This window comes from Lepidochelys kempii, chromosome 18, assembly GCF_965140265.1.
Source record: "Lepidochelys kempii isolate rLepKem1 chromosome 18, rLepKem1.hap2, whole genome shotgun sequence".
Classification (NCBI taxonomy): domain Eukaryota; kingdom Metazoa; phylum Chordata; order Testudines; family Cheloniidae; genus Lepidochelys; species Lepidochelys kempii.
Genome location: NC_133273.1, coordinates 14,914,990 through 14,936,081, shown reverse-complemented (window position 1 = coordinate 14,936,081; position 21,092 = coordinate 14,914,990). Strand labels below are relative to the sequence as shown.

The 21,092-nt window shown below is 46.5% G+C and overlaps 1 protein-coding gene across 9 annotated transcripts in view; it reads left to right on the top strand.

Annotated features, from left to right (window-relative positions):
• Nucleotides 1-21,092, top strand: part of CA6 (carbonic anhydrase 6) — a 46,838-nt gene that overhangs the window by 7,807 nt on the left and 17,939 nt on the right. For 8 of the 9 annotated variants that reach the window (XM_073317185.1, XM_073317191.1, XM_073317189.1 and 5 more), the window contains 3 exons: nucleotides 15,748-15,840; nucleotides 17,920-18,102; nucleotides 19,294-19,442. In XM_073317185.1, the coding sequence (XP_073173286.1) occupies nucleotides 15,762-15,840; nucleotides 17,920-18,102; nucleotides 19,294-19,442 (411 nt within the window). In that variant the 5' untranslated portion in view covers nucleotides 15,748-15,761. Of the gene's footprint in view, nucleotides 1-15,730; nucleotides 15,841-17,919; nucleotides 18,103-19,293; nucleotides 19,443-21,092 lie in introns of all 9 variants that reach the window. The other variant, XM_073317184.1, reaches the window with a different exon arrangement.

Here is a 21,092-nt window from a genome sequence, read left to right as displayed (position 1 = left end):
AATTAAAAAAAAAACCCCGAATATTACAATCAATTCACAGTAAATTAATAAATAATTCACCTACTTGTTTTGGTGAGTATTTAATGCTTGTGAAAAGCACCAGATGGATAGGACTGGACAGAAACATCCTGTATTTGCAGAACCAGTACAGCATGGGCAGCAGCTATGAGTTTCTTTTGCACTGCCCCCCACCAATCTCAACCTTAGCATGAAGGAATCATGTTTAGCTCCCGTACCCCCACACATGCTCTCTGAGCCAACTCAGTCTTTGGTCTCTCTGCTTAGACGGCTAGCAAGGGAGCCCACTAGTGCCCAGTGTTTTTTGTTCTGTTTTGTTGTGAAATATGCACCTGCTGAACAGGAACTGGGCCGAAATCACCCACTCATTTCACAAAGGCCCCGACCAGGAAATAAGGGATGTCAGCACTGCTTTCAGGAGGCAACTGCAGTACCTTTAGACAGCTAGCTAGATCACAGCTACTTTGAGTAACAACAGTACTGAAATTGCATCAGCTGCTCGGGTAGGTACTCAAGGTCCTGGCCCCTTCAACTCCTGTGCTGCAGCAGCTTCTCTGCTGTTGTTACTGGAGCTAGCTAGATTAAAGCTACCTTTGGTGTGTCATCTCCGGACTACATACCCATCATAACAGTTTTTTACCACTACCAGCCTAGGCTGGATTCAACAAGGCGAGCTGGGTGTGCATGGGTCTGCCACCCACTTTAACCATCCTTTGGACCATCCAAACTATTCCAGTCTTGTTTTTCTGTCGGTTTCTCTTTTCTGCTGTTCTATTTGCAGGGGCTTTCTGAATACAACTGTTGAATGTAGCAAGCACATGCTAATCCGTTAATTTAGTTCACTGAATTGTGATTTGAAGCAAGGTGAACAACAGGAGTAAACACTGAAGTTGTATACATCTGATCCACAGAATAAATACTGCCCCTAAGCCTCTGAGGGAGGCTTTACATCCTCCTTTTTCTCCCTCCATTGCAAGGTGCCTAAAGGCTTTATCTTGGTCCCTTCTGGGATGGATCTCTGCTAGCTTCAGCCTTGGACATCCCTATTTTTGGATAGTGGCCAACTTTCCATTCCCTGACTCACTCTCCTATCCCTCTGTTTCCCATAGAGGGGTAGCCAGTTTCTGGTTAAACTGTCACATCCTACTACTAAACATGTCAAGAGGCCTCTTTGTCCCGTATCTTTCATTCCACCACCATGCTCTTGAATCCAGCCTCAGTTTGCTCGAACTCTGAACTTCCGGTTTCTCCCACAACTTCCATGGCTGCTAGTTAGTCCCATCCGCACCTTCAGAACGTCACTGGGGAAGGCATTTATTTAGACCTGGCTGTTGCTGAACTCCTTATCCTTGAACCAATCACTCCACATCTCCACTACTGCAATCTCTTCTTTTAGGGCTTGCCACTGTCCCTATCCACACTTCTCTCTTGACCCAGGGAATAAGAACACATCCCTCCGATCACTTGCTGCCTCCCTCTGAGGTGCTAAATTAGTCTGAGTTGATACCTTTTGCCTTACAGCCCTCCTTCACTCCTTATCTGATAGTAGATCCTGTTTGTAAAGATGGGGGGATCCACTGAGCACACCAGACTGGGAGTGAGGAACTCCTGAGTTTCCCTCTGTGGCGTCTTCACCTATCCCAGAAGTGAATAAGGCAACTACTGAACTTCATAATTAATTAATTATCACCATTACTATTTGTTTAGGGCCTAGAGTGTAATGTTGCCCCATCTCATCTGTACAATTAGGTTGATCACACTCATCTACCCCGCAGGGCTGTGGCAGGGGTTAATTAGTTAGTGTTTGTAAAGCACTTTGAAGCTGAAAAGTGCTATATAAGGACTATGTTATTGTTTCTATGTATGACGGACTCTATACAAAACTAAACTGTATTGTATTTGGCCACTGGATGTCACAGCTGCTCAACATACAATACAGTAGGGGCCGGGGGGGGGAGGGAGGGAGGGTGGAGTGGGAAGAAGTGCTTACCCAGCGACAGGGTAACAACAGCATTCCAGAAATTGTTTTGTTCTGCATGGAGTATGTATTTGTTCAGGGGTTTGGGAGTTTTTGTTTCTTTTTACATTGTTTTTACTGATTTTCAGAACTACAGAACAGTAGGAGTGCTTTCTCTGCACATTACACAACGGGGAGTCAGGAGCAGTAGCTAGAAGCAAAGCACAAATGCAGCCGTGTTGTCCCCATGCAGGTTAACCACGTTCAGTTAGTTTAGAGAGATTCACTACAGGAGAAAAGTGAAATCTAATTTCGGGCATGTTTACAAAAAACTGCAAAAAGAAGTGTGTTCTTAAGTCCGGTTAGCTAACCCGCGTTAACTAACCTGGGTTAAAACAGCGCTGATGCAGCAACTCAGCTTTTAACTCAGGTTAGTGGCTCAGATCCAACTCCAGACTTCCCCATAGGCTTTAACTTGAGCTGTTAACCTGAGTTAAAAGCCAAATTGCCGTGTCTTCACCTCTATTTTAACCCAAGCTAGCTGACTGGAGGAAAGAACACACTTTTTTTTTAAATGTAGACATACCCATCCTCTCCTTTTGCCCTGAGCAGGAGAGAAAAAGAGAGGGATGGTCCACCCCTGGAGATGACAGGACTCAGGAGGTGACAAAGGACAGTCAAGAAGTGTGAATGCAGCTTGTGTAGATATACCGAAGCTGGCTTTAAACTAGCTAGCTTGGGTACCAGCAGCAAAGAAGCCCGTGGCAGAACAGGCTTCTGCATGGGCTTTACATGCCCACCAGGGACTCTGGGTAATAACTTGTTGTGTAGCTGGCCCACACTGAAACCCATGCTGCCGTGGCTTCTCTGCAATGGTACCCAAGCTCGCCAGCTTAAAGCCATCTCGGGTACGTCTACACAAGCTACAATCACATCCCCTGATTGCAGTGTCACGGCTGGATTACTAATGCCATCACAGCGCTAGATTTGGTACAAGGAGGCCCGTCACGAGGGAAGGAGTAGCGGAAATGCCCTCAGACAGGGGAAGAAGAGGCAGACTGAAAGGAGAGCCCCCACCAGGGAAATGGTGGCATGTTATAATCAACACCTTTGATTAGAAAATGAACACTGCAGCCATGAAGCTGTGTGCTCCGTGTAGCAACTGGCTTGTATATAACCACTAGCCACAGTGGGGCCACATGGAAGGGAGAAGACAGCTGTGAAGGCTGTCCCCTCTCACTGGGTCACTGCCTCCATCCCATTCACAGAAACTCCAGGTAGCCCACTGACCACACCGAGAAACAGGGAGGGGTCGGAGCTGGGTAACAGTTGATCTAACACTGCATGGCTGCCTTCTAAGTCCTGAATCCCAGGGTCAGGAATTAGTTAATGCTGCCCAGAGAAGAGCTCAGCTGACAATCTCTTGGGAGCCCAGTATGTAGGTCATGGCGCTCAAGTGCTGGTTGCCAGTCAGTGCATCTATCTGGGCTGGCACTGCCGTCTGGGGAGGTGTGCCAAGACGGCAAGCAGGGACAGCCCCTCTGGGGGGATGCCTAGGGATCTGCGAGGGTGGGTGCCAGGAATTCCTGGTGATCTTCAGGCTGCGTGGCCTAATCTGCACCTGCCCCATCACAGCACCCCTGGCCCCCTGTGGAAGAGGGGAGGGTGAGCCAAAAACAGAGTTTCCCCCAATCCCATGCACTGTCTGGGGGACTCATGGCTGCCAGGCTGGGGCAGGATGGGAGGGCACAGGGGGATGCCACAAATGAGATTTGTCGTAAGAGCAAGTTTTTGTTAAGGGACCGGGGGAACTATTGGGAGTGGGAGGAATGTGGTTTTGCTTCCCCTGCCCCAATTTCCCTCTCCTCTGTTTCTCTCTAGGTAGCTACGGGAGGGGGTTCTAGGTGTTGCAGGTAGCTGGGGTGGATGCTAGATGTCTGAGGTTGCTGGGAATGCTATTGCGGGAGTCTGGGTCAATACTGGGCCCGCCTCACATAAAAAAGGCCATATTGGGTCAGACCAAAGGTCCATATAGGCAAGTATCCTGTCTTCCAACAGTGGCCAATGCTAGGTGCCCCAGAGGGAATGAACAGAACAGGTAATCATCAAGTGATCCATTCCTTGTCGCCTGTTCCTAGCTTCTGGCAAACAGAGGCTAGAGACACCATCCCTGCCCATCCTGGCTAATAGCCATTGATGGAGCTATCCTCCATGACTTTGTCTAGTTCTTTTTTGAACCCTGTTATAGTCTTGGCCTTTACAACATCCTCTGGCAAGGAGTTCCACAGGTTGACTGTGTGTTGTATGAAGAAATACTTCCTTTTGTTTGTTTTAAACCTGCTTCCCAATACCACCATCACCCAGTTCCCCCAATAGCCCTCCACCCCAGCTCCGTCAACATCCTGGCCTTTTAATTCAGCAGGGAAACACGAGGCCATAGAGCTTCTGAATGAAGTCTAACTCCGTTCTGAGTTACAGCAGTCACTTTGCATGCAGAGCAGCTAAACCTCTTTCCAACCATAGGCATAACACTTTCCAAGAGGCAAATTCAGCATTACACAACAATTAAGCATTCATTGGGAGCAGTGAAGGATTCCGCATGACTAGGTGGCATTTGAACTCCTTTTGGGTGACTTTTCTTATACAAGAGAAAAGTAAATGGTCTTCTCCTTTAAGGGCCAAATACCAATACAACAGGGCATCCCTCAGCTCCACAGCAACTGTCTCTCCTTTCAGCCCAGCCTCTGCTGTTCTTCTCTCCCCAGGCTCCTCCCACCCTCTCACAGGCACACTCAGCTCCCACTAGTATAGCGCCTCCTTTGGAGTCTACCCCAAAGCCCACTGAACTCAGTAAAGTTGGTGTTTGACTTCAATGGACTTTGCAGTGGTGGGAATTAAATGATTCCCCAGAGCTGGCCCAGACCAGCTCCCCTGCAAATCCCTGCACGGGACAAACACCTGTGCCCCCTTCCCTAGCAACAGGGAGAAGATTAACTTTTCCCTGCCATTCACTGATTGGCATCTATACACCCCATCATAGCCTTATTCCAGATAATCAAAGTCTTCTACATTTAAGGGATCAGAATGACCAGGCACCTGCTGGAACATAGCCACATCTTTTGGACAATCAAACCCATGCATAATCTGAGACATTACCTGAAATCTTTAACTGTCCAGAAAATAGAAGTTGAAAAAGTGATTCTTCTATCACTCAGTTTTCTTTCTATAGCCTTACATTATTTTCTCTGCATCCTTGGCTGAATGACAGCTGTATGTGCATGGGGGTGGGGGAGGTGGGGAAAACTGCTCACAAGTATTTAAAGGGTGTAAATCCCCAAAAAGGGGAGACTTTTCTGGGTGGTTCAGAGACATACAGTTAGGAGTGATGGGGTGAAACTGAGCAAAGGAGCATTTAGGTTAAATATCAAGTGAAGTTACCTAGTGATGAGATCTTAGAGATTATGAAATAGGCTCCTAAGTGAAGTGGTGCTAGGTCCGTCACTCTTTAAATTGTACAAAGCAAGAGAAATTCTGCTCTCTAACATTGGTGCATTCCCAGACTATCTGATCTTTGGTTTTCTATCGTACCAATCACCACCATATCCAAGAGCTCCAGTAGAATCAATGGGTTCCTCTGAATTTACATCAGTGAGAGCAGAATTCGGCCACGCACATGGGGATATAATACAGGTGGAACCAATTCTGCAGTGACCACGAGGGCTGGAAGCTGGGTGGAATGATTCTTCCAACTTCCATGATTCTCACAGATTAGTTTAAATGCAGGAAAAACTAAAAATGTAGGGCCAAATTTCCAAAGAGGTCTCACTGCCCAATTTAAATAGGAGACCATGGAAGGACCTGATTTGTGTGCAAGAACATACAGGTGGAGAAATGGGGGCCAGATTGAACCCCTAACATAACAATAGTTTTGTTTCCCCAGAAAATTAAGGTAAAATAAAGCAAATAATTTTTTTCCACCACAGCAATCTGTTTGGTTGGATAGGTCCAGTGCAGAGGCCTCCCCGTTCCACTGTGTCTGTGGATGTTGTTGATATTTTTGCTGACTTACCACGTTTTAGCAGAGCTGTTGCTTGCTATGCAGTAGGCAAACCTAAACTGAGATGTAGCATGAAACAGCTTAATCAGTAATATCCTTATCTAAGCCACGGTTTCAAACCTCTGACATATGGGTCAGTCCCAGGAAATATGGCCATGTTCACGGGGAGTCACCTGGCCCACGTAAAAAGTGGGACACCGCTCAATTTAAAACGATTTGTCCTATTGCACCAGTTTTGATCATCCATCTGAGTGTGTAAGTGCAACACGGGCATTTGCATCATGTCCCCTGCTTGGAAGCATGGGCAACTTGTCTATCTGACCCCACCCTCTTAGTTCCCAGATGACCCCTAAATACTGCTCCACTCCCAGCTACAGACCCTCCTAGTCAGTGGAGTGACCTGCCTCCCTCACACCCCACCCTTCACATCTCTGTGATGCTTCCCAAAAGTCCATGCGGTCTTGTGAGGACCCTTCCTCCAAACTCCATTCAGAACAACAGGAATACGTATGTAGTGCCCACTGCTTAATCTAGAGCCGTGGTTCTCAACCAGGAACCACTTCCAGGGGGTACATCAACTCATCTAGATATTTGCCTAGTTTTACAAAAGGCTGCATTAAAAAGCACTAGCGAAGTCAGTCCAAACTAAGATTTCATACAGACAATGACTTGTTTATACTGCTCTATATACTATACACTGAGATGTAAGGACAATATTTATATTCCAATGGATTTATTTTATAATTACATGGTAAAATGAAAAAGTAAGCAATTCTGCAGGACTAGTGTGGCTGTGACACTTTTGTATTTTTCTGTCCGATTTTATAAGCAAGTAGTTTTTAAGTGAGGTGAAACTTGGGGGTATACAAATCAGACACCTGAAAGTGGTACAGTAGCCTGGAAAGGTTGAGAGCCACTGACGTAGAGGGAGACAGGGAAATGCCATTCACTTTCGGGAGAGGTCCACCAAACACCCTGCCTTCCTCCAATCTCCCTCATTCAGAACTGCAGTTTATGGACTGGAGTGTCTCCTACCATGCTAGCCCATGCAGCCTTTGCAGCCATTACTCCATGGCTGGGACCTGTCCAATCTGCAGCTCCCTTGGCTGCCTTTCTGTTTTTCACAAACAGCTGTCAAGAAATGTGAATATTTTACTCAGCCTGGCTCCAGCAGGAAAAACTCTGTTTGAAGAGGCATTAGCCTCTATTAACAAACACTAAACATCCAGGATGAGGGCAATCTGGTTGCCTGGAGTTAAACAACGAGCTCCTGGCCAAATGTTCCTCAGACCTGGTACTGATCCAGCAAACTCCCATTGACTTCAGCGATGGAGTATGTGATGTCCTGGATCAAAGGGGGACAAATTAAGGTTATGTCTATACTGCACACTAGGCTCAGGCTTGTGGGGCTTGTGGACCCAAGTTTTCCAAGCCTGTGGTTGAGCATGCATACTGCACTGGAAACCTGGGTTTACATTTGCTGGACCCAGGCCTCAGCCACACTAACAAGTTCACCCTGCACGACACAGACCTTCTGACTCAGGTCTGTGGCTCAACCTGCGTCCACATTACAAAATGACAGGGCTTTGGACCTGAATTTCAGTGGGGTCCTAGGACCCAGGTTCTGAGTGTTTGCTGACATGAGTCAGACTGATTTGTGCGCATACAGAAGGGGGGCTTGGGTTCAAATCTGAGTCAGAGCCTTAAATGCTGAGCCAGCTACTCCAGTGCAGGACCAAGGCTGCTATGTGATTATACACATTCCTGACTGGTAAGGGGGATAGTTACATCTTCAAGGATGGGTCTGAAGTTGCAATCTGACCTGAGTTCTTCAGCTGCCTGGAATAGAAGCAGCATCCTGGGTGAAGCCAAATTTAATTAATGGTACAGAGTGAACTGTAGGGGAGAGATGAAAATAAGGAAGGATATTCAAGCATGAGTGTCTGGAAGCCAAATCTGTGGGGTGAAAGACTGATTTCCCACTCTACTTTGTGGGGCTGGTGTCTGTATAAGTGCATCCATGGGCAAGCAGCCTGCCTTTATACCAAAAACATGCTAAGAACATTTATGCCTGAGCTATCTAGACATAGAATTTGCTGTTGACTAAACTCAGGTGCTGAGATGGGCCCAAAGCACAGTCCTGCCAGCAACACCCCTGGCCCTCTGGTAGATGGTTGAATCTGAATTTTACTACTGACTGCCCCCCCACACTTTCTTTTTTAATAACTGGCCAAACTAAAATCCCAGCTCTGAATACCTCATAATTTTGGCTCCAAACCGTGCAGCAGAGCCCATCTCTCATCAAAGGTATCATCAGTTTAATATCGGTTACATCCTCTAATGGGGAAACTAAGTCCTCTCCTTGTAGGGGATGGCTCCTAGGAGCCAATCATTCTTCATCTCTAATCACTCCATTGCTGTAACAGGTCAGACCACTGGTCCATTAAGTCTGCCAGTATCCTGCCAGTAGAGGCCACTACCTGATGCTCTAGAGAAGGGCAGAACGTGCACATAATGCACTTGCCCATCTGTGCAATTCTTTACATAGGTAGAAGTTCCTTCCTGACCCTTGTCTCAACCAGCTTGTACCCTGGAGCTTGAGATTTGAATATGCCTAGCATGTACAATTACAAATGTTTTGTTAAGATATATCTTCAAAGCAAATCCTGTATTGATTGAGCTGTAGGGGGCTAAAGTGATATTTAGGATAGATTGAACAGGTCTAGTTAAACCACCAGAGGGTCTAAAGAGGGCCAGCCCTATGACAGTGTGGGTGAGAATCATAGAATCATAGAATATCAGAGTTGGAAGGGACCACAGGAGTTCATCTAGTGCAACCCCCTGCTCGAAGCAGGACCAATTCCCAGTTAAATCATCCCAGCCAGGGCTTTGTCAAGCCTGACCTTAAAAACTTCTAAGGAAGGAGATTCTACCACCTCCCTAGGTAACGCATTCCAGTGTTTCACCACCCTCATAGTGAAAAAGTTTTTCCTAATATCCAATCTAAACCTCCCCCACTGCAACTTGAGACCATTACTCCTCGTTCTGTCATCTGCGACCATTGAGAACAGTCTAGAGCCATCCTCTTTGGAACCCCCTTTCAGGTAGTTGAAAGCAGCTATCAAATCCCCCCTCATTCTTCTCTTCTGCAGACTAAACAATCCCAGCTCCCGCAGCCTCTCCTCATAAGTCATGTGTTCTAGACCCCTAATCATTTTTGTTGCCCTTCACTGGACTCTCTCCAATTTATCCACATCCTTCTTGTAGTGTGGGGCCCAAAACTGGACACAGTACTCCAGATGAGGCCTCACCAATGTCGAATAGAGGGGAACAATCACGTCCCTCGATCTGCTCGCTGTGCCCCTACTTATACATCCCAAAATGCCATTGGCCTTCTTGGCAACAAGGACACACTGCTGACTCATATCCAGCTTCTCGTCCACTGTCACCCCTAGGTCCTTTTCCGCAGAACTGCTGCCTAGCCATTCGGCTCCTAGTCTGTAGCGGTGCATTGGATTCTTCCGTCCTAAGTGCAGGACCCTGCACTTATCCTTATTGAACCTCATCAGATTTCTTTTGGCCCAATCCTCCAATTTGTCTAGGTCCTTCTGTATCCTATCCCTCCCCTCCAGCGTATCTACCACTCCTCCCAGTTTAGTATCATCCGCAAATTTGCTGAGAGTGCAATCTACACCATCCTCCAGATCATTTATGAAGATATTGAACAAAACTGGCCCCAGGACCGACCCCTGGGGCACTCCACTTGACACCGGCTGCCAACTAGACATGGAGCCATTGATCACTACCCGTTGAGCCCGACAATCTAGCCAGCTTTCTACCCACCTTATAGTGCATTCATCCAGCCCATACTTCCTTAACTTGCTGACAAGAATACTGTGGGAGACCGTGTCAAAAGCTTTGCTAAAGTCAAGAAACAATACATCCACTGCTTTCCCTTCATCCACAGAACCAGTAATCTCATCATAAAAGGCGATTAGATTAGTCAGGCATGACCTTCCCTTGGTGAATCCATGCTGGCTGTTCCTGATCACTTTCCTCTCATGCAAGTGCTTCAGGATTGATTCTTTGAGGACCTGCTCCATGATTTTTCCAGGGACTGAGGTGAGGCTGACTGGCCTGTAGTTCCCAGGATCCTCCTTCTTCCCTTTTTTAAAGATTGGCACTACATTAGCCTTTTTCCAGTCATCCGGGACTTCCCCCGTTCGCCACGAGTTTTCAAAGATAATGGCCAATGGCTCTGCAATCACAGCCGCCAATTCCTTCAGCACTCTCGGATGCAACTCGTCCGGCCCCATGGACTTGTGCACGTCCAGCTTTTCTAAATAGTCCCTAACCACTTCTATCTCCACAGAGGGCTGGCCTTCTCTTCCCCATTTTGTGATGCCCAGCGCAGCAGTCTGGGAGCTGACCTTGTTAGTGAAGACAGAGGCAAAAAAAGCATTGAGTACATTAGCTTTTTCCACATCCTCTGTCACTACGTTGCCTCCCTCATTCAGTAAGGGGCCCACACTTTCCTTGGCTTTCTTCTTGTTGCCAACATACCTGAAGAAACCCTTCTTGTTACTCTTGACATCTCTGGCTAGCTGCAGCTCCAGGTGCGATTTGGCCCTCCTGATATCATTCCTACATGCCCAAGCAATATTTTTATACTCTTCCCTGGTCATATGTCCAACCTTCCACTTCTTGTAAGCTTCTTTTTTATGTTTAAGATCCGCTAGGATTTCACCATTAAGCCAAGCTGGTCGCCTGCCATATTTACTATTCTTTCGACTCATCGGGATGGTTTGTCCCTGTAACCTCAACAGGGATTCCTTGAAATACAGCCAGCTCTCCTGGACTCCTTTCCCCTTCATGTTAGTCCCCCAGGGGATCCTGGCCATCCGTTCCCTGAGGGAGTCGAAGTCTGCTTTCCTGAAGTCCAGGGTCCGTATCCTGCTGCTTACCTTTCTTCCCTGCGTCAGGATCCTGAACTCAACCAACTCATGGTCACTGCCTCCCAGATTCCCATCCACTTTTGCTTCCCCCACTAATTCTACCCGGTTTGTGAGCAGCAGGTCAAGAAAAGCGCCCCCCCTAGTTGGCTCCTCTAGCACTTGCGCCAGGAAATTGTCCCCTACGCTTTCCAAAAACTTCCTGGATTGTCTATGCACTGCTGTATTGCTCTCCCAGCAGATATCAGGAAAATTAAAGCCACCCATGAGAATCAGGGCATGTGATCTAGTAGCTTCCGTGAGCTGCCGGAAGAAAGCCTCATCTACCTCATCCCCCTGGTCCAGTGGTCTATAGCAGACTCCCACCACTACATCACTCTTGTTGCACACACTTCTAAACTTAATCCAGAGACACTCAGGTTTTTCTACAGTTTTGTACCGGAGCTCTGAGCAGTCATACTGCTCCCTTACATACAGTGCTACTCCCCCACCTTTTCTGCCCTGCCTGTCCTTCCTGAACAGTTTATAACCATCCATGACAGTACTCCAGTCATGTGAGTTATCCCACCAAGTCTCTGAGGTGCCTGTATTTACTGATGCAGTCAGAGTGTTCATTGAATACTAGCTGAGACCCTGCTGTTTGTGACACTACCATTTTGGTATAGCTGCTGGTTACATGTGGATTGCAGGGCCACTATTAGTTCTCTGAGCTGCCAGGGGCATTTGTGAAACTCACTCTGAAGGGTAACACAGATTCATGAAATCACAGAGTGTAAATTAGTGGAGTACCATGAGAGTCAATTGTGCTTTTCCCACTTACACCAGATGAGATTCTAGCCCATAATAAACATTAGAGATGGCAAAGATGTATCAGGTCATCCAAGCTGTCTCCTGCCACTGAGGGATTGTCCCTTACAGGATGGTTTTTAATGGTATGGGGAAGAGATAGCGGGTATGATTTACTCTGAAAGGGGAATAGGGCTCATGCATAGGATAAAAGGGATGCATACATTTGCCTCCCCTTAGAAACTAGAATTTGCCCCTGAAATCAGCACAAACCCAAGGCCAAAGTTTTCAAAAACAGCTGCTAATTTTGGTTGCCCAGCCTGAGACACTTAAGGTCTGATTTCTGGAGTTGCTGAGCATGTGCGGTGCCTGCTGATTTCAGCTAGAGTTCCAGGGGAAAGTGGGGATAGGACAGAATCATAGAAGATCAGGGCTGGAAGGGACCTCAGGAGGTCACCTAGTCCCACCCCCTGCTCAAAGCAGGACCAATCCCCAAATAAATCACCCCAGCCAGGGCTTTGTCAAGCCGGGCCTTGAAAACCTCTAAGGATGGAAATTCCACCCCCTCCCTAGGTAACCCATTCCAGTGCTTCATCACCCTCCTCGTGAAATAGTGTTTCCTAATATTCAACCTAGACCTCCCCCACTGCAACGTGAGACCATTGCTCCTTGTTCCGTCATCTGCCACCACTGAGAACAGCCGAGCTCCATCCTCTTTGGAACCCCCCTTCAGATAGTTGAAGGCTGCTATCAAATCCCCCCTCACTCTTCTCTTCTGCAGACTAAACAAGCCCAGTTCCCTCAGCCTCTCCTCATCAGTCATGTGTTCCAGTCCCCTAATCGTTTTTGTTGCCCTCTGCTGGACGTTTTCCAATTTTTCCACATCCTTCTTGTAGCGTGGAGCCCAAAACTGGACACAGTACTCCAGCTGTGGCCTCATCAGTGCCAAATAGAGGGGAATAATCACGTCCCTCGATCTGCTGGCAATGCTCCTCCTAATGCAGCCCAAGATGCCATTAGCCTTTTTGGCAACAAGGGCACACTGCTGACTCATATCCAGCTTCTCGTCCACTGTAATCCCCAGGTCCTTTTCTGCAGAACTGCTTAGCCAGTCGGTCCCCAGCCTGTAGGAATGCATGGGATTCTTCTGTCCTAAGTGCAGGACTCTGCACTTGTCCTTGTTGAACCTCATCAGATTTCTTTTGGCCCAATCCTCCAATTTGTCTAGGTCACCCTGGATCCTATCCCTGCCCTCCAGCATATCTAGCTCTCCCCCCAGCTTAGTGTCATCTGCAGACTTGCTGAGGGTGCAATCCATCCCATCATCCAGATCATTAATAAATATGTTGAACAAAACAGGCCCCAGGACCAATCCCTGGGGCACTCGGCTTGATACCGGCTGCCAACTAGACATCGAGTGTTGATCACTACCCATCAAGCCTGACCTCTAGCCAGCTTTCTATCCACCTTATAGTCCATTCATCCAATCCATACTTTTTTAACTTGCTGGCAAGAATACTGTGGGAGACCGTATCAAAAACTTTGCTGAAGTCAAGATATATCATGTCCACTGCTTTCCCCATATCCACGGAGCCAGTTGTCTCGTCATAGAAGGCAATCAGGTTGGTCAGGCATGACTTGCCCTTGGTGAATTCATTTTGACTGTTCCTGATCACCTTCCTCTCCTCCAAGTGCTTCAAAATGGTTTCCTTGAGGACCTGCTCCATGATTTTTCCAGGGACTGAGGTGAGGCTGACAGGTCTGTAGTTCCCCAGGTTCTCCTTCTTCCCTTTTTTAAAAGATGGGCACTACATTTGTCTTTTTCCAATCCTCTGAGACCTCCCCCAATCACCACAAGTTTTCAAAGATAATGGCTAGTGGCTCTGCAATCCCATCAGCCAATTCCCTCGGCACCCTCAGATGCATTAGATCTGGACCCATGGACTTGTGCATGTCCAGCTTTTCTAAATAGTTCTTAACCTGTTCTTTCAGCACTGAGGGCTGCTCACCCTCCTCCCCATGCTGTGTTGCCCAGGACATCAGTGTGGAGCTGACCTTATCTGTGAAGACAGAGGGGGCAGGGGGCGGGAAGCAATGAGTACTTCAGCTGTTTCCACATCATCTGATGTCTCAGGTTGGGCTCTAAACAAGGGAAGTTCCCACAATTAGTGACCACTCTTGGCCTAAATTTCTTGTTTGTCCTCCAGAAAACTCCAAGTAAATCCCACAGCTTGGGCACTGAGCAGAACGGCTTCATGTAACATGAATTCACCCCACCTCCAGCAATCCCAGCACCAGCACAAGCTTGCAATGGGCTTCATTTCAAAACATCTGGGTCGCCCCTAGGGAGCTGATCAATAAAGGACGGGCTAGGGAAACAGATTGTTCCCAAATAACATCCATGTTCAATGCAAGTCAGGGTGGGGGACAGAAGGGATGCTTTGGTGCAGAAGTGACCTCCTGTCTAGTGTCTTGTTCGTCCTCAGATGTGATCCTATGTGGAATTCTGGAGCGAAAACAGGTATAAACCCCTAAAATTTCTCCCTCAGCTAATTCCAAGGACTATTTACCCAACTGGATACACAAGGATTATGAAATGCATTGCAGGACGTGTTTGATTAGTTCAGTCCTTACACAGTTCAGTGCAGCTGTCAGAATAAATGACTTCTTTAGAGGTGGGGGAGGGGGAGAAAAATACACATCAGATTAAGTAACTCAATAGTACAGCAGTTCCCAAACTTTAAACACATGGTGTGTGGGATATAGAAGAAAAAAGGCCTTTTAAAATTAACCATTCATGGACAAATGATGAGATTAAAAACAAAACAGCATTTCCCATTCTTCAGCTTGATGCAAGCCCCAGAAAGCCAAGTTTAAATGAAATCTGCAACTCCCGTACCTGTTCTGGCTGTGGCTTTCTTAAGTCATCACTGCAAGGCAGCGCAACATTACTGAAACTAGCGGAGACAGCGAGGGCAGAAGAACTGGAGATTTTATTGACATGATCTATCTATCTGGCCATTACCATAGTATCTAAGCACCGTCAATGTAAAATCTATTGCCATAGCAAAGTACTTAGTGGACTTCATGGAGTCTGGCATTTCTCCCTTTTTGGGGTTAAAATGCTGCTTGCAGGAGGCTCTTTGATTTTATTATTCATTTTGGTGTGGGGACATTATTGGTAGGGGTTTATTAGGCAGAGAGGAGTACAGGTTGCCAAGGTTGTTCTTACAACATTAGCATAGTCTAATGAACAGGACTTCAGCATAGCAGACAGGAGACCTGGGGTCTAGTCCCAGCTTTGCCACTGACATGCTGCGTGACCTTGGGCAAGTCACTTGGGGCCAGATTTTAAAGGTATTTAGGCACCTAAAGATGCGGATAGACACCTTAGTGGGATTTTCAAAAGCACTTTGGTGCCCAAGTCCCATAGATTTTAGGGGGGAAAATCTGGCCCCGGTGGTAGGGGTTGAGCACCTGTAGGTCCCATTGATTTCAAATATAGCTGTGCATACTCAGCACCTCTGAAAATTAGTCTCTTAACCTCTTTCTGCCTCAGACTGTTGCTCTGCAAAACAGTGCTGCTTTGAGCTCTGCAGCAGAAGAGCGTTAAGTGTTAATATTTGCAAGGCACTGTTGTATGGAAGCTCACAGCCCTGCTCAGGGGGAACAGCCAGACAGGAAAAGTGGCCAGAAAGGTATAAATCAAGTGCATGTCAGAAGCTGACCTCAAGGGCATTAGTGGAGTAACCTTCTGTTTCATTAGAACTGGCAGTCTCTGTGAGTGGATCAATAAAATGCTTTTAGCAGTGGTAGCTAGCAGCCCACGTAAAATATCCCTGGTGGTGGTTACTGTTTCAGCAGGGAGAGCAGAAGGATGGGACAGATAGCAGAAGGGCTGGACTTTGAGTAAATTGTTATTTACACTTTCTGGGATTGTCAAAGAAATGCATTTCCCAGCTCGGTTCTGATTTCAGACACTGCAAGAGCCATGAGGATTCCAGCCACCTTGCTGCACCTGCTCCTTGTGCATCTCAGCGCTTCTCATATAATGCACTGGACATACAAAGGTAACGAGCACAAGCAAGCAACTGGTTTTTAAGTGCTGCTGGCTCCACCAGGCTGCTTAAGACAGTCACCTGTGGCTGGAGGTAAAGCTGGGCTTTTCAGCTGGTCTATTCGAAAAAAACATGGCAGCTAATTTATTTCACTTCATTGATGACTGTGTATTTTAAAAGTGGTTCTTTTCACTGCCAACCTTCTCCATTCCTTTGTGTGATTGGAACATATTGTCAGAGAGAACAATGGGGTGCAAACAACGAGAAAAATCTTTACAGGGCTTTAGAATAAAAGCTGACCTTTTGCTGATCCTGGAAAGAAAAAAAAAGAGCTTTCCCTTTGGATAACTGCTTGCTCACTATTTTACTTTCAGAGCCTGTGGAACATGGATACAGAGGTAGAGGGCTGCTGTTTGCATATTTGCCCTCGTGAAATTTTGCTTAATTCTTAGTTTTTTTCAGAATCTGTTGAAGTCACTGGGAGCCTTTCCATGGATTTCAATGGGTTTTGAAGCAGGCTGCCACAGTGGGGGAACTAAAGTTCTTGATTTAATTTTTTTTTTTTTTTAAATTCCAGTTAGCACACTGGGCTGCTTACAACAATTATCTTTGGAATCTTTTCACCAACATCTCTGGAGCATCTGTGCAATTACCTCACTGATGCATGTCTGGGAATTAAACAAACTACAGTACCTGCAAAAACGGACTTTCCCAAAGTAAAATGAAAGAAAAGAAAAGGTCTCAGATGTTGAAATAGGTTTATAATGATGTAGTAATAACAAAACAAACAAACAGAAAAACACTTGGCAGATGCTGAAATAGCTTTGAACAATTAAAAGATTTTTAAAAAAATGGTTAAAAAGCCAGACCAGCACCCTGTACTGTTGAATTCTCAGTGGGAGATTTCAGCAACAGCTTAAGGGTTTACCTTGGCTCTGGTATTCTGACTCTGAAATAGATCAACATGCTGTAAATGGCAAAGGGAACTGCTGGAAAAGGAAGAATGGATTTCCAAACTGATTCTAAGCCAGAGTAGTGACAGAGGACATAAAAGTTCCATAAAGTCCTGAATACAACAGTACAGCGAGAGCAAAGAGCCTTCAAAGATTAAAGCAGTGCTTAATTATTTGGATGGCACTGGGGTTGTGGAAGGTGTTAAATACTTACATTGAATTGAAGTGGAAATTGAAGCAGAAATTTTATTGCTTTATATATTAAAAGGGAGGGAATGTTAGCTAGTGATTTAGAGCAAATGAGTGGCAAACCAGGACTCCTGGGTTCTATTTCTACATCTACGACTGACTCACAAGTCACTTAAACTTCCCCAGGCCTCAGTTTACCGATGTATAAAAAGGAATTAGTACTATTTACCTACCCTAAAGAGGTAGTATATGGTTTAATCAGTGAGAATAAAAAGGTTTGTGATCCTCAAATGAAAGGTGGGATTGAAAGTGCCAATTCTTATTTGTAAAGCACTGACAAGTTAGTGTCTTAGTAGAGAGCATTCAAGGGACCAAAGAAGCTCCAGACAGCAAGTGAGATGAGTTAGGAAAAAACACACAAGAGGTTTAATTTATTTTAAACCCTCTCCCCTTTTCCATTCCTTATTTCCTTGATAGTGCCTATATAAATAATTTTTTAAAAAAAAGTAGAGAATTTGCTGACAATCCTCCGTGGGCCCCCACCTCTGACAAACTGAGACAATTGGCTTAGCGCAGTTCGCAGCTTTCATTAGAAAAGAACCCAGACTTCATGCCTCTGTCCCCTGAAGTAGATATAAACATCACTGTCTGTATAAACACCACTTCTATTTCAATACAGGTTCAGCCTCCAGCCATTAGTAGAGATGGGATATTAGGGGGAGGCAGGTTTCCTGCCTGGTGGGGCAGTTGTCATGCAGCCGGAACGATGCACATTTTCACACTAGGGAAGGTAGATCAGTCTTTCAGACATGCAGTTCCTGGAGTTGTAATAATCAGAGGGGGATGCTCTGCGGCCCTGCTGCTGAGCAAGGAACAACTCATCGCCAGTGGGCCAGCAGGACTCCTGCCGCTTTGTAAGAGCCTGCTCTGCTTCTTCTCGGCTTTGCAGCTGGAGAGCTGGATGAAATGCACTGGGGAAAGCACTTTGCAGCCTGTGCTGGCAAGCACCAGTCCCCCATTGACATTCAGAAGAGGAAAGTGAGGTACAACCCACAGCTCACACAGCTGGAGCTGACTGGTTACGATGGACCCTTGCAGGGGAACTTCACCATGACCAACAATGGGCACTCAGGTAAGCAGTGGGGGCTTGTCCAACTACCTTCCCTGCCCCAAAGAGGAGGGCAGCAGGGCTGTGACATCACTGCTAATCTCAGGAGGGTGGCAGGTTACTGCCTCAATACAGTAAACAGGGCCTGGAGCATCTCTCGTTCCATAGCCATGGACAGTTCACACTACATCTAACCTTAAGCAGAGGCTGTAGCATTACTTGGGTATGGAGAACAGGCCTTGGGATTTGCACCTTTATTACCTCATGGAATGAACGAGATAGTCACTGTGGCTCAATCCTGCTCCCCCCTGGAGTCAACAGCAGCACTTTAGACCACTTGGCCTGATCCCAAGAAGTGCTGAATCCTACAAGCCCCATGGGAAGCACTGGAGATTGCAAGAGTCTGGCCATTAATATTTTAGCCACCGATAAGCAATTAGAATTGTAGCAGATGGCTCTTTCTTCACTCATTGGATCTAATATATTAAAGTCAGTTGTAGTTTTAATTCACTGAAGATTGCATGGGTGGAACTGAAGATGCTCATACAATCACCCTTTGAAAATTGCACTTGTGTGACATGTCCACTCTCCTCCCATTCTGGAGCATTGCAGAAAAAGTCAGACACGTACATATTTATGTCAGGCATGTCCGACTCAGTGGACTGTAGTTTGCAGATGCACCGATGTGCGCAGATCCCCTCTCTCTCACACTCATCTAGTGTGCAACATTGATTATCTGACCTTAGACCGTTTTTGCTTTCGAAAAGAGTTTCATAGAGTTCAGGCACCAGCATCCCAGCCGCAAGATGCATTCGTTAGATCAGATAAACCCCATCTACAGAGATCATACAAACCAACATGCCTAAACTCACGCTTTCTCCAGAGCAGCCTTAGCACTAGGACATGCCAGCATTCAGGGTGACTGATCTTGCAAACACCCCCTATGGAGCACAGGCCCCAGATCAGGAAATAACTTTAAGCATCTGCCTAACCCTAAGCAGGTATCCTGAGTATCCCACTGACTTCACTAGGAGTACTCCCATGCTCAAGTGCTTTCCTAAACAGAGGCTAGGGAGTTTACCCCACCAGCAGGAGCAGCCCAACTGAGTTCCATGAAGCTGCTCTCCCCACTAAGCTGTATACAGTGTATTAAGTATTTGCAGCATCAGGACCAGCTGCATCCATTTAGTGTCATCTTATTCTCCTATCTTGCAGTCCAGATTGATTTGCCACCCACCATGCACATCACCAAAGGGCTCCCAAGCCTCTTCACGGCTGTCCAGATGCACTTGCACTGGGGCGGGCTGGACCTGGAGACCAGTGGCTCCGAACATACCGTGGATGGAATGAGATACTTCGCGGAGGTACCTGTTTAAGGGGAAGACATGCCTCCTCCTCATAAAGGGAGAGGGTTGCCTTCTTTCCCCTCATGGGGCGGGGGGACAGCAACAACAAACAACACAGGAAAATCCCATGTTAAAAGAAAACCTCTGTTGGCAAACACAGCACCCTGTGAATTGCTTTAAATGTAGAGGGCTGTCTGGGTTACGTTGCTTTAAATCTGGAGCAACTCCACTGATGTCCATGGGCCTGATTTGCCACTGCCTTGGGTAGTCATTTCCCCTTGTTAGAGGAGAATGCAAAGTGGATGTAAAATGCTACCACTGATGTGAGCGAGAGAAGGATTCTGATATAGATGCATTTTACACTCATCGTGTCCAGATGGGTGCAAAAGGTCCAAGGAGGTAGAAAATTAAGGCACAACAAGCAGCAAAATTTGGGCCATGCCTTATTTCTGGCCAGGTTCCATCACTGCATGCTATAGCCAATAGGGAGATTGAGGCAGAAGCCCCTGTAGTTTGAGCTTTGACTCTGATCAGGCTGTTAGTCAGTTTCTTTGGCAATGAACCTAATTGACTGAGGTGGGGGTTATTAAAAGACAGTCCTAGCAAGAAGGGAGAGAGAGAGAGAGGAGAAAAGCTCTGGTATTCCACTAGCCAAGGCTCTTTCATGTTTAGAAATAAGACTCCAGCCCTTGACTGTCAAAGGTTCCCCGACTGCTTTATCCACTGTCTTCCGCATGGTTGCTCTTTGCTTACAGTGGCAGGCCAAAGTTCACCACATGCATTGTGATGTGTGTGTCTGAGGGGGGAATACAGAGCTAGAATTAATCTCCATTTTAGCTGTTTGCCCCAGGGCCCATTCTGTGACAGCCCACTTCACAGAAGGGAGCTGCCAAGCTTTGGCAGACAAGATCATGTGCAGCAAAGGGCTGGCCCTCAGAAAGCAACAAGAATGGCAAATGCTTTTCCCTGTCTGACGTTTGCAGCTGCAGTTAGCAAAGGCTGTTTAATAGGGGCTCAGGGATATGTTAATACATTTTTATTTTTCCTTATATTGGGCCTGATTCTGAAAGCAATTAAATGAAAAGGAAAAACAATTCTCATGGCAGCCAAGGGGGTTTGGATCAGGCCCGTAACATTTGTTTTCTCAAACTGCTCTTTAATTGCAATTGTTGCAAAAAGGAGTATCACAGATGTTTTTCCTTCCTACTTTTAAAACCCAGGAGGGAATCCTGCTTATGAGTAATATGGAGTTATTGGCTCTTTGGTCAGCCCTTAGAGCCAAACCACCTTTGCAAAATGAAGGTTTGCTGCTGCACAAGGACTCTCTCTTCGGCATCTGTTCACAAGCCTCAGCCCTACAGGCAGTAAGCAAAGAAAAGCCTTCTTGCGTTAAAGGTCAATGGCGGGACCCGAGCTACAGCTAGTAGCTTTAAGGAAGGAGGAGGAAAGTGAGCATTGCAGTAGCACCTAAAGGCCACAAATGTGAGGAGGGAACCTACTGTGCTAGGTGCTGTGCAAACACAGTAAGAGTCAATCCCTGCCCTGAAGAGTTTGCGTTCTAAAGAAAGAAACGAAGTGACTTGGCCAACGTTACTCAGCAGATTGGTGGCAGAGCCAGGATTAGACCCCAAGTATCCAAGTCCAACACACTAGCCACTGTGGGCCATG